Source organism: Drosophila busckii, chromosome 3R, assembly GCF_011750605.1.
Source record: "Drosophila busckii strain San Diego stock center, stock number 13000-0081.31 chromosome 3R, ASM1175060v1, whole genome shotgun sequence".
Taxonomy (NCBI): Eukaryota; Metazoa; Arthropoda; class Insecta; order Diptera; family Drosophilidae; genus Drosophila; species Drosophila busckii.
The window spans coordinates 22,618,573-22,629,674 of NC_046607.1; the positions used below are offsets into that span (position 1 = coordinate 22,618,573).

Consider the following 11,102-nt stretch of genomic DNA (forward strand, 5'->3'; position numbering starts at 1 on the left):
GGGTTTTTTTCTTCTTTTTTCATCTGATTTTAAGTACGTAGTAGTAGTAGTAGTGTTGCTCTTGTTCCCTAGTCGCTTATATTGCATTCAATGCTCAAAACTCTGTTTATTTGCCTCGTACATGAAAAAGCTGTGGAATTTGGCTAAATCAAAGCTATATATGATAGCATATGGTGTATATGTATATAAGTATAATATAGTAGAATCGTCAGTGTTGAAAAAATTTAACACAATCTTGATACATATATAAAAAATAAACATTAAACTTGGACTTGGTAATTGCCAAGCGCACATTAATGAAGGTAGTTTGTCTTTTGGTGTTTTTTTCACAATACATTCATTTCGAATCGAAATTCACTCGCCTGCTGCCTCCCCTAATGATCATGAATTTGCATTTCTAGTTCGATATCCGAGAGGTTAACTTCGCGCATTGAATTAATGTACATATAGCGCGATGTATAAATGTACAGCCAACGGAACCATTTCATTTGTGACTGATGCTCCAGCATGGCGCCTCTAACAATCGCCGCTTCCTTCCAGCTCAGAATGCACCTGTTAACAGCACAACAAATTAATATCCCACTATATAGAATCGGTTAGCATCTTTGTACATACCAATGTGTGGACATAAAGCAAGTGCACAGCAAATCGAAGACTGATAGATATTTGCGTGCCAAATTGATCGAGTCGAGCGTATAAAATTTGCAAGCTGCAAAAAATTAGACAAAAATGTTCACAATTATTGAAGCTATAATTAGCAGACGTAACACGTTAGCAACAACAACAACAACAACAGCAGCAGCAGCATTAATTTGTGTTGCTTTAGATGTTATTGTTGCTGCTGCCAACAGCTGTGACTCACCCTTAGGCAATAAATTGGCTAAACACAATGAGGCGGCCGCATAATACACAGCACAATGATTGGGATGCGAGCTGACACCATCACGATCGAAGGTGAATATCGCCTGTATATCAAGACTCTCAACCGTGTGCAATATAAGGCCGGCAACTGCATCCGGACGCCACTCAACATTCGGATCATCTGGCAAATTGGTGGCATTTACCAATATCACATTTGATTCCACAACGCCTAAACGTTTGCATGCCCGAAACAGCTCCTCACGTCGCAACTGCGCTTGTTGCTCAAAGTTGCCTTTTAATAAGAATAATTAATGTTTATGCCGCACATGCAATGTTTATATATATATATATATAGAAGCTTACCATTTGAGAGGCACAGCACATAGACTTGGCAGTCGGCGCGCTGCACAAGTGAATAGATTAATGGCCCAAAGAACATGCACTCATCATCCGGGTGAGCGGTCACCAGCAGCACGCGACCCGAAATCGCCGCTCTCGGCAGATGAACACTACGCAAATGAAGGCCATTCTGCAATGTTCTGCGTAAGCCACTGCTCGCCGTATCGCCGCTAGCTTTGTTGTTATTTGAGCCGAGCATGGGCGCTGATGCTCCTCCCGTTGTCGCACCCGCTCCCGTCGCCGACAACCAGAATGTGAGCTTGTAGAGACCGAGGCATATTAGAAAATACACCCCGCATGCTATTAGTATATGCTCCAGCGCTTCAGCCGATGTGGACTTAATGTTGCAATAAATATTCCGTGGAGCCAGCTGCTGGTGCAGCCCTGCCAGATGACGTGTGCTTGCCTCGAAAAAAGCGCTTGTGTTTACGATAGTGGCCAAGTAGTCGCTTAGCCAGTTAAATCTCATTTCATTGCGTTTCTTGCTGCTCTGCCGTTTTTCCCTTTGGCAAAAATTATTCACCAAAAATGGACATAAAATTTAACATAAAAAAAACTATTTGGTGTCGCTCTAGTTGCCGTGTTTTTGTTGTTCTTGGTGGTGGTAGTGGTGGTGGTGGTGGTGTTGGTGTGTGTATGGGTCAGTGGGGGTGCTAGCAACAATAGTTCTAATACTAAATAAAATATGAACACTAAAACAAGTCAACTTATGCTGTAATGTAATACTTAAAACGGATCTACGTAATTGACGCGGCGACACTTAAAAAAACTGCATTTTATTTTTTGCCCTACGTTTTTTATGGGGGCAAAATAAAAACGCGAGGAATGTGGAGGCTGGCCGATAGCTAAGCAATCAAAATAAACTGCCTTACTTATTGCAGTCAAGAACACACTGTCACCCACGCAATGGATTGAAATCCAAAACAACAAAGTAGTTTTTGATTTAAATTTCCAGTTAATATTTATGAAAATAATCATTATTGTTCGTACGTGCTCAGTTTGCTTTACTACCTGTTCCCCACCCAAGATTCCCCCAACCACTGGCCCGTGCGAGCCGCGATAAGCAACAATCAACGACACACTTTGCCGGGTTTTGTGCTCAAGCACGAGCTAAAAAGCGTGCGCGATATTTTTTTTCAATTTTAATTAGGTTAAAAGAACGGCAACAGAAGTTAGCCTGCATAACAATTAAAGGCAGATGGCACAGCAGCAGGGAATGGATTCGGCGCTATTTGAGCGACGGCTTAGGCCGGTCTACGGTATATTGTTTGTGTTATTCATAAATGCCTGATTTAACTGATGCTTAATACCCGTGTCGAATCGGAACAGACAATCTGGAAGTGGGCAACAACCGCAAGGCACTGCAGGAGTCGGAGAAGCTACTAAAGAAGCATCCGAGTCTTATGTGCGCACGTGCGCTCAAGGTATGCAAATAATTTAACATAGTTTCGTTATAATGTTAATGCTAATTTATAAAATATGTAATAGGGATTGGCACTGCTGCGTCTGGGACGCTACGAAGAGAGCCATGGCTGTCTGCAGGCTGTGGCAGAAGAGAAGCCCGTTGACGATTCCACACTGCAAGTGCTCTCCTTCTGTTATCGTGAAATGGAGCAATGTAAGATGCCATAGCTATGTATCTGTATACAGACATCTAGATACATATATACATATGTATAGGTGTATCTCATATTTATAAGTATATTTCTTGGCACGCGCTCACGTTTGGGTAATTATAATTATCTCATGCTGCTTTCATGTGCGTAAAAATTGGCTAAGAACAAATGCCGGCCAACACTTGTGCCTAGTGCGTGCCAAGAATACGAGCTGTCTGATCTGTAAAGCTAGTATGTGATACACATATACATAGATACAGATACATCTTCATTCAAATTTGTTGTTTATAAGCAAATATTCCAGCAATAATTATATATATTTTTAATTTCAGTGGAGAAAATTGTGGAGCTGTATCAGCATGCAATCAAACAGAATCCTGGCAACGAAGAGCTGCTGGCACATCTCTTTGTCTCATATGTGCGCGTTGAGGACTACAAGGCACAGCAGGCAGTTGCTCTGCAGCTGTACAAGGCACAGCCAAAGAATGCGTATTACTTTTGGTCCGTTATTAGTGTAGTATTTCAGGGTATTCGCGGTCCAGAGTCTTCCATTCCCGAGAAGCGTAAACTGTACTTGGCCTTGGCTCAACGCATGGTGGACAAGCACATTAAGGAGGGCAAGCTGGAGAACGAACAGGAGGCATTTCTCTATCTGCATATACTGAAGCTACAGAACAAGTATCAGGAGGCCTGGGACTTTCTTACGGGCGAACTGTGCGCTAAGCTTTATCCAGGTGCACCAGTTAGCATGAAATTTGAGCTGCTCAAAGTGCTGGGCAACTGGCGTGAGCTAAACGTACTAATGGAACAGCTGCTGGAAGCAGAGTAAGTAGATTTAGTTGTGCGCTTGCTAAATGTTTATATATTTTTATTGCCAGTCGCGATCGTTGGGACTACTATAAGGAGTATTTGGAGAGCTGCTTTGAACTGCTTAAGGCACCGCCTTCGGACGATACCATGCCACCATATACACTCGACAATTGCCACAAGTTTTTAATGCAAATCATTGCATCATCAGAGCGCAAGACGCGTGGTCCATATCTGGCACGTCTAGAGCTGCACCAGCGCATGCGTGCCCAGCAGCTGCAGGCGCAGAAGCTTATTGGCGACTTTGATGAGCTGATTATTGAATATTTTAAGCTCTTTGGCGACAAGTCCTGCTGCACGCACGATATAGCGCTCTTCTTACCTTCCATAAGCATGGAGCAGCGTCAATCACTTGCGGCCAAGCTGCTGCAGGAGAGCGGCATCAGCTCTACATCATTGCCACAAAGCGTAAGGCTGATATAATATAACTGCTGAATTGTTTTTAAATGTGATTTATTTGCAGAAGGAGCATATGCAGCAGCATATTTGTGCGCTGCAAATCTCACGCATGTGTGGTGTGCATATTGAGCTGACAAAGGATCATCTGTTGGCCTTTTATACGGCACTGAAGCTACACTATGAGCATGGACATAGCGCGTTTGGCAAGCAGCTGCTTTCAACGGAAATGGGACCATCGGATCCGTATGCCTTGCTGGCGGCCAATGTTATGTACGACTTGACGCTGCGTGAAAACGAATCGGATTACTTATTTGAGGCGCTCTGCTTGCTGCAATATGTGCTGAGGAACAGCACCAGCAATTTCCATGTGAAGCTCATGAGCTTGAAGATTTACCACATGTTTGGCTGCCTGCTGGGCGCACAGGAGATGTATGACTATTTGGATATTAAGCAAATACAACTGGACTCAATGGGCTATGTGCATTGCAATCTGCTGCCACTATCAGGACGCTTCTCGGGCGCACGTAATTGCTACGATGCCACGCTGAAGTTCTTTACAAATAGCTACAAGGAACGCTTGGAATACATAGCGCTGACTTATCGCTTCTGCACGTTTTCCAAAATGGAGGAGTTTATGAACTTTAAGGAACGCCTGACAAACAGTTTGCTGTACGTGGCCTGCTCGGTGGAGGCGCAACTGTGCGATCTGGTTAGCTGCTATGGCAATGTGCAGCAGAATCTGTCAGCCTATGTGGCCATGAGCATCGAGCCTGCTGATGATCGCATTTCCTGGAATGAGCTCAGTGACAATCGCGACTTGGAGGCTATTATACGCTGGGATCCGCTGCATTTGGTATTTGGCAAGGAGGAGCGCCAAGAGTCTTATGATCAGGAAATTGAAGTGCTACAATTACGCTCATTGCTGCTACGCTTATTTGCCACGTTTATCGACTTGTATCATCCACAACCAAGCGCCAAAGCTGCCTTGTCCAAGACCAAAACAACAAATCAAGAGCAAGGCGATGAAATAGCTACATTAGAGCTATTGCGTGAATCCTGGACGGGTCTGCATCAGCGTTTACGGCTTATGAACTACAAGCCGCTATCCCAACGTTTTCTAGTCAATTTACTGCCCACGCGTTTGCATTTGCTGCTTGAAATGCCCTACGAGCGTTTCTTTGATGATCTGGCGCAGCTGGTGCTGGACTTGTACAGCGGGTCAGCGCAGCTGACAATGCAGTGCAAGCAGATTAGTGAGAATGTGACCAAGATAATGGAATTGTTTGTGCAAACCATAACAGAGAGCAATGAATGGAATGGCAAGGATGGTCTGTGGAAGCGTCGCGAACATCAACAGAAAGTTGCTGCCTGCTTAGAGGTGAGTTAGCTATAGAGACTATATACACACAGAGATTTAACAAACTGATTTTTTATTGCAGATACTCTCCCTTTATGCCTTTTTGCTATCTGTGCTGAACGAGAAGCTGCAGTCTTGCGCCAAGACAAAAACAAAAAAGAAGCCTACGGGCGATGGCAAAGCCAATGATGCACCACTGCCCATTAGCGAGAAGGAACGCAGTCAAATGGTGCTAGAATTGATGCGTCAATTAAAACATAAGCTGGAACTGTGTGATGCAACCATACGTAAGTGCAAACTCACTATATATATAATATATAAAATTAATTCTGCTTACTCACAGGCACCTGGAAACCGCCTACGCTGCCACGTGAGCTCAGCTCGTTTATGGCGGACATGTCGCTGAAACCAGAGGTTGAAGCCACACTCATTGGCGATGTATCAGCCACGTTCAAGGAATCCCATGAGCTCATGGTTACCGAGCTCCGAAATTTGCTTAAAGATAAAATACGCATGGTTGCCAAATAGTGTCAACCAAAACTTTGCTGTGCAAAGTAACTTTATATATAGAAGTTTACACTGGTTCTTATCTACAAGCTTAGTTTTCATTTTGTTATTTAATATTTCAAATACCTACACGAAATTAGTTTTGGACACAGATCACACACATCTTGTAAAGAGTTTAGATATTCAAATCTTTGGCATTTTTTTGTTCATACAACGCGCAAAACTGTTGTACACTAAAAATGAAATTACACTAAAGCTGAAACTGAGTAATTATTATGTACATACAATACGTAATGTTAAATTAGTGAAGACAAAATTTTGCCACAACTGTAATGTGAGTTAATATTAATTTACATTTCACAAGCTAGTTATATGACTAACAAATTAAATTTTTGCTTGCTATAGTTTAACATATGCGTTTTTATTAGTGCTAACTAGCGTTATTCGTGTTTGCCCTTAATATTTGTAAATACTCCGCTGTGCGTGGATCATTAATATGTTGCTGCGTCTGCAGATGCGCCAGCAAATTGTGATTCCGGGCAAAGCTCTTCTTGCACAGCAGGCACAGATGCGGCTTCTCGCCCGTGTGTGTTTTGTAGTGCATCTTAAGCACATTGGCGTAGGTAAATGTCTTGCCACAAGTGCTGCAGCTATAAGGACGCTCGTTGCGATGTGTGCTGCAATCAAAAAATAAATCAGTACTCAAGTGAACAACCCAGAGCAGCAGCACTTACCGCTCATGCTTGACCAATCCAGTACGATCCGTAAAGCTACGCTGGCAATACTGACATATATGTGGACGTGCTCCAGTGTGCTGCTGTATGTGACGCATTAGCTGATAGTTGACATGGAAAGCCTTGAGGCAGATTCTGAAAGCAAGGCATTTAGCAACTCTGCTGGAATAAACAAAAGCTAGTGGTTACGTACTCGCACTCGTAAGGACGTTCATTGCGATGTCGTCGCATATGTATGTTCAAGGTACTTTTACGTGGATAACTATTGCCACAGATCTCACACACATGCGCTGACTTGGTAGCTGAAGCAGCACTTGCCTCTTTCGGATGGGTCTGAGCTACAATTGTAATTGAACTTGATGGCTCAGCAGTCTGCTCTACCAACTGAGGCTGAGTCTCGGGTTTTGTTGGCGCCTCTTCTGTTTGCTTTTCGGTTACTTCTGCCACTATTTCGTCATAGCATATGCCCTCCTCAAGTACTTCTACTTCATACTGTTCGTATGTGTCCACATCAGCTTCAGTTGCTTCGGCAGCGGTCTCCTGTTGCTGCTCCTGTTCCTTGCATATGTATTCACGTAGAAATTCATTTGAGCGTCGACAAATTTGTCGAAATTTGTATGCCAGCGTTAAAAATGCACGACACTTATTGCAAATGCGAGCGGGTAGCTCTGCGCTTAGGTTAATCTACATTAAAGATAAGAGAAACCTTTTAAAATCCAACTCTCTGTTTGCATTGCAAGCTCACCTTAATGCCGCTGCAGCTTTCAATTTTCTCGGATATGGAAATGCCGCGTTGTTCATCTCGTTCATAAATAGATATCATTTGCACTTCGCTATCCTGCAGGCATATACGACAAACTATAGCCAGATCCAGCACAAGCTCCGTTGTAACCATATTGCTTGCCTGTATATTTTTATCTATTTATGTTTATGTTGCACTTGTTTTGTTTTGATTTCGATATTCTTTGTCGATTGCCATTCGCCGCGGCTAGCAACAATGTATCGCAACATTGTTTCGGCCACAATTGAGTCGCATGGCTTTTTACAACACTACATGCTGCCGTTATTTCTATCTCGCTTACACCTATTGTTGACAATTGAAAAAACAACAACATTGCATGTAGCGCGCATTACATTGCATTACAGAATTACAAAAGTCTAAGCATACAATAAACAAAGCAAAAAGAATACGAGTGCGCGTAAATTGCAGTAGAAAACAAAACAAACGCTTCGTTTTTCAGTACGCACATTGACAGACTTGAATGTACCACAACGTCCACAACAAAAACAACAAAATTCAATACAAATTTTAAGCAAAACATATAAACAACATGGAAGTCGTTTGCAGAATTTGTCTATTAAAACCAAAATCAGAGTCATTAATGCCCACAGCATCTGACTTTTATGAACAAATTGAACGCTGCACAGGCATTCAGGTAAGTGGCAACATTATATGCAACATGAAGCAAGCACTAAGGTTTTATTTATATTATTTCAGTTGATGCAGGATGTGCAAATGGAAAACAAAATTTGCACAAGCTGCGCGTTGCTGCTACGCGCGGCACTTAAACTACAAACACTTTGCCAACGTGCCGAGTCGCACTTGCAACGCCAAAGCGAGAAACAGTTGAGCGAAGCGGAGGAGGAGCAACAGGAGCTGTACCTAAGCGACTGCGATAGCTTCATTGGCAACGACAATGCCAGTGACACGCAATCGGAGACATATGAAGTGGCCGTTGAAACAACCAGTCTGACTGGCAGCACTGAAGATATTGTTATAAGAAAAACTAAAGCGCCAACTGCCATAGTCGCTAGCGAAACGTCTAAGCGCAAAGCTGGTGCTGCAGCCGCTAAAGTCAGCAAAAAGAAGCCATCACTATCCTATTTATGCAATATTTGCAACAATGTCTATACCGAAAAGGTCAAACTAACGGCGCACTTAAGGCAACATAGTGGCTACAAGCCACACGAGTGCGAGTAAGTAACGCTGATTAGTTTAGCTTAAGCCTGTCATGCTTTAACTGCTGCATTTCTTCCACAGAATCTGTCATAAGCGCTTTCGCCAGACGCCTCAACTAGCACGCCATATGAACTCACACACAGGACTGCGACCATACAAGTGTGACTTCTGTGACTCCTGCTTTGCTGATCCCTCCACACGCATTAAGCATCAACGGTAAGCTAGCCTATATACAACGCAAATGTTTAATAATTTTAAATTCTGTTTCCAGCATACACACAAATGAACGGCCATATAAATGTAGCTATTGCAACAAATCATTTGCCTACTCCAATGTTTTGAATGTGCACATGAAGATTCATACGGGCGAGAAGCCCTTCAAGTGTAGTTACTGTGGCAAGACCTTTACGCAGTTGCATCACAAAAACACGCACGAGCGTTCACATAATCCTAACAAGGATTTAGATATTAGTGAAATAACTAGCAAGGAGGAGTGACGTCTAACTGACAATCCCGCAAAATGTAGTACAAGTATGTTTAAAATATAAATAAAGTTAACATTTGGTTAATCTCTTTTAACTACTGCTGAGGTTTACTAACTTTGCATGCGTGTTGCCTCAAAAAAACAGACGCAATCTTCTTATAAATAACGTACAGCTATGACTAACATTAGCAAGTGTATAATAACTAAGTGTTGGTAAGCATAGCCACATCTGTATCGGATAGATCCTCCTTAATACGCACTGGGATCGGCAGAGGTTCTAGATCTGACTTCCAGTTGCCTCGTTTCTCATGCGTTGCTCGATGCAAGCGCATTTTATAAGCCTTGACGAATCCTTTGCCACACAAATCACAGCTGAAATAGAGAAAATACAATTCAATTAATTGGTACACTATTAAATACTTTTCATTTAACTTACACATGCGGCTTTTCTCCTGTGTGTATCATCTTGTGAAACTTTAGGTTATCCGAATAGGTAAAGGTCTTAAAACAGACATCACACTCGTACGGACGTTCCTTGGTATGAATGCTGCACATTTATATAGAAACATTATTAACAATTACAATTTGTATATTTGCTTACTAACCGATGATGCTTGGTCTTTGTCGAACGATCCGCAAAGGCGGCTGGACAAAAATTGCACTTATAGGGACGATTGCCTGTGTGTGTGTTCATATGGCGCACCAACTGTTGGTTCTGCACAAATCCTCGTCCACATATTCTGCAATAGTCAAAGTTAGTTACCAGCATGTTGCTTCTACGAGTGTCTACTTACTCGCATTCGTGCGGCTTTATGCCACTGTGGAATTTCATGTGCTCGGTGAGACGAGCCTGCGAGGGATAAATGTTGCCACATACATCGCAGATGTAATTTGAAAGCTTGTCGCGTGGTTTGCGTCCCATTTTCTTATCGTCCTGTACTTTAAGCACAGTAGTTACTGTCGTTTTGGCTCTTTGTGCTACCTTGCGTGGCTGTCGCACGCGTCCCAGCAGCTTTGTTGGCTCTGCTTTAGTCACTTGTTGACAGGCATCGTCATCGGAGCTAAGCATATTATTGACCACATCACCAGCAGATGCTTCGCTCCATGTCATGAGCCGTTTGCCAGTTCTGGTTTCACTTGGATTTTGTGATTCATCGGTTAGAAACTCCAGCTCTTCGTATTCGGCAAAGTTTTCGACCTCTGCAGCTGTTTCCAGCTCAGTTTCATCAACAATTGTGTCATAGACAACAGCATTTGTTTCAAGATCTGTTGTATCATCAAATATAATTGCATCCACTTCTGCATCGTCGCTATATGCAATAACCACTTTATTCGAATGCTCATGCTTGACTTCTTGATTTTCTGGCTGATCTTGTTCCCATGGCTGCGTAATATCTTCGACCTCTAGTTCTGTTACCTCCTCATCTTCATCACCCGTTGCCGCACCCAGAGCTGCATTCAACATGTCTGTTATGTGCTGATGCGAACGCTGGCAGGTCAAACGGAATTTGTATGCCATACGCAGATTGCGTACGCATTTGTTGCACATCTTGTCTGGGAAGTTGTCATCGCTGCTGACCTGCAAAAGAACATTAGAATATCTCAGCATTGGATTACCGCACAGACACTTACAGGAATCCCAGCGCAAATGTGTAGCATTTGATCAAGGCGGGTGCTAGCATTTTGGCTAAATATTTCCTGGAAGATCTGTTCACTGTCTGTGGGATTTGTTAGGCAAACGCGACAAACAATCCAATTTTCACTTAACTCGTTCTTCATCCTTCCCAATCGTATAAAACAATATCACAAACAAAATTATGTTGGATGGCTTTTTATCTTTGTATCTTTGTTTGTACTTCTTGTTAGAGATGGATGACTATCGATAGTTGACGCTAAGATATTACAAAAATGTAGGGAT

At 42.7% G+C, this 11,102-nt stretch overlaps 4 protein-coding genes across 4 annotated transcripts; 2 read left to right on the forward strand and 2 right to left on the reverse strand.

Annotated features, from left to right (window-relative positions):
- Positions 1–266: 266 nt before the first annotated feature.
- On the reverse strand, positions 267–2,042 carry LOC108603570 (N-acetylglucosaminyl-phosphatidylinositol de-N-acetylase). The gene is made up of 4 exons (XM_017992487.2): positions 1,225–2,042; positions 863–1,153; positions 616–709; positions 267–552 (listed from the first exon to the last, which is right to left on the reverse strand). Exons 1-4 carry the CDS (start codon positions 1,727–1,729, stop codon positions 375–377), a joined length of 1,068 nt encoding a protein of 355 aa, XP_017847976.1. The 5' UTR covers positions 1,730–2,042; the 3' UTR covers positions 267–374.
- Positions 2,043–2,273: 231 nt separating this feature from the next.
- On the forward strand, positions 2,274–6,045 carry LOC108603569 (phagocyte signaling-impaired protein). Its single transcript, XM_017992486.2, has 8 exons — positions 2,274–2,519; positions 2,590–2,684; positions 2,749–2,878; positions 3,209–3,701; positions 3,755–4,151; positions 4,207–5,520; positions 5,582–5,786; positions 5,843–6,045. The coding sequence occupies exons 1-8, from the start codon at positions 2,459–2,461 to the stop codon at positions 6,025–6,027; spliced, it is 2,880 nt and encodes a 959-aa protein (XP_017847975.1). The 5' UTR covers positions 2,274–2,458; the 3' UTR covers positions 6,028–6,045.
- Positions 6,025–11,031, reverse strand: LOC108601532 (zinc finger protein 26). The gene is made up of 10 exons (XM_033294038.1): positions 10,817–11,031; positions 9,979–10,763; positions 9,790–9,924; positions 9,621–9,731; positions 9,389–9,556; positions 8,541–8,590; positions 7,486–7,658; positions 6,934–7,424; positions 6,741–6,875; positions 6,025–6,683 (listed from the first exon to the last, which is right to left on the reverse strand). Exons 1-10 carry the CDS (start codon positions 10,961–10,963, stop codon positions 6,437–6,439), a joined length of 2,442 nt encoding a protein of 813 aa, XP_033149929.1. The 5' UTR covers positions 10,964–11,031; the 3' UTR covers positions 6,025–6,436.
- Positions 7,864–9,391, forward strand: LOC108603571 (zinc finger protein 567). Its single transcript, XM_017992488.2, has 4 exons — positions 7,864–8,176; positions 8,239–8,717; positions 8,782–8,916; positions 8,972–9,391. The coding sequence occupies exons 1-4, from the start codon at positions 8,072–8,074 to the stop codon at positions 9,195–9,197; spliced, it is 945 nt and encodes a 314-aa protein (XP_017847977.1). The 5' UTR covers positions 7,864–8,071; the 3' UTR covers positions 9,198–9,391.
- Positions 11,032–11,102: the final 71 nt, after the last annotated feature.

Bases quoted from the DNA above. Each gene is read 5' to 3' on its own strand.
- LOC108603570 (XM_017992487.2), bottom strand. From the start codon at position 1,729: ATGAGATTTAACTGGCTAAGCGACTACTTGGCCACTATCGTAAACACA. The intron at 710-862 runs GTGAGTCACAGC...AATTTTTTGCAG, and splicing joins AGCCAATTTATTGCCTAAGG to CTTGCAAATTTTATACGCTC. The intron at 553-615 runs GTATGTACAAAG...TGCTGTTAACAG, and splicing joins TGCTTTATGTCCACACATTG to GTGCATTCTGAGCTGGAAGG.
- LOC108603571 (XM_017992488.2), top strand. From the start codon at position 8,072: ATGGAAGTCGTTTGCAGAATTTGTCTATTAAAACCAAAATCAGAGTCA. The intron at 8,177-8,238 runs GTAAGTGGCAAC...ATATTATTTCAG, and splicing joins AACGCTGCACAGGCATTCAG to TTGATGCAGGATGTGCAAAT. The intron at 8,917-8,971 runs GTAAGCTAGCCT...TTCTGTTTCCAG, and splicing joins ACACGCATTAAGCATCAACG to CATACACACAAATGAACGGC.
- LOC108601532 (XM_033294038.1), bottom strand. From the start codon at position 10,963: ATGAAGAACGAGTTAAGTGAAAATTGGATTGTTTGTCGCGTTTGCCTA. The intron at 8,591-9,388 runs GTTATTATACAC...TGCTGACTTTAG, and splicing joins GCTATGCTTACCAACACTTA to CGGCTGCAGCACCAGCTTTG. The intron at 6,876-6,933 runs GTACGTAACCAC...CCTTGCTTTCAG, and splicing joins GAACGTCCTTACGAGTGCGA to AATCTGCCTCAAGGCTTTCC.
- LOC108603569 (XM_017992486.2), top strand. From the start codon at position 2,459: ATGGCACAGCAGCAGGGAATGGATTCGGCGCTATTTGAGCGACGGCTT. The intron at 3,702-3,754 runs GTAAGTAGATTT...TTTTATTGCCAG, and splicing joins GAACAGCTGCTGGAAGCAGA to TCGCGATCGTTGGGACTACT. The intron at 4,152-4,206 runs GTAAGGCTGATA...ATTTATTTGCAG, and splicing joins CTACATCATTGCCACAAAGC to AAGGAGCATATGCAGCAGCA.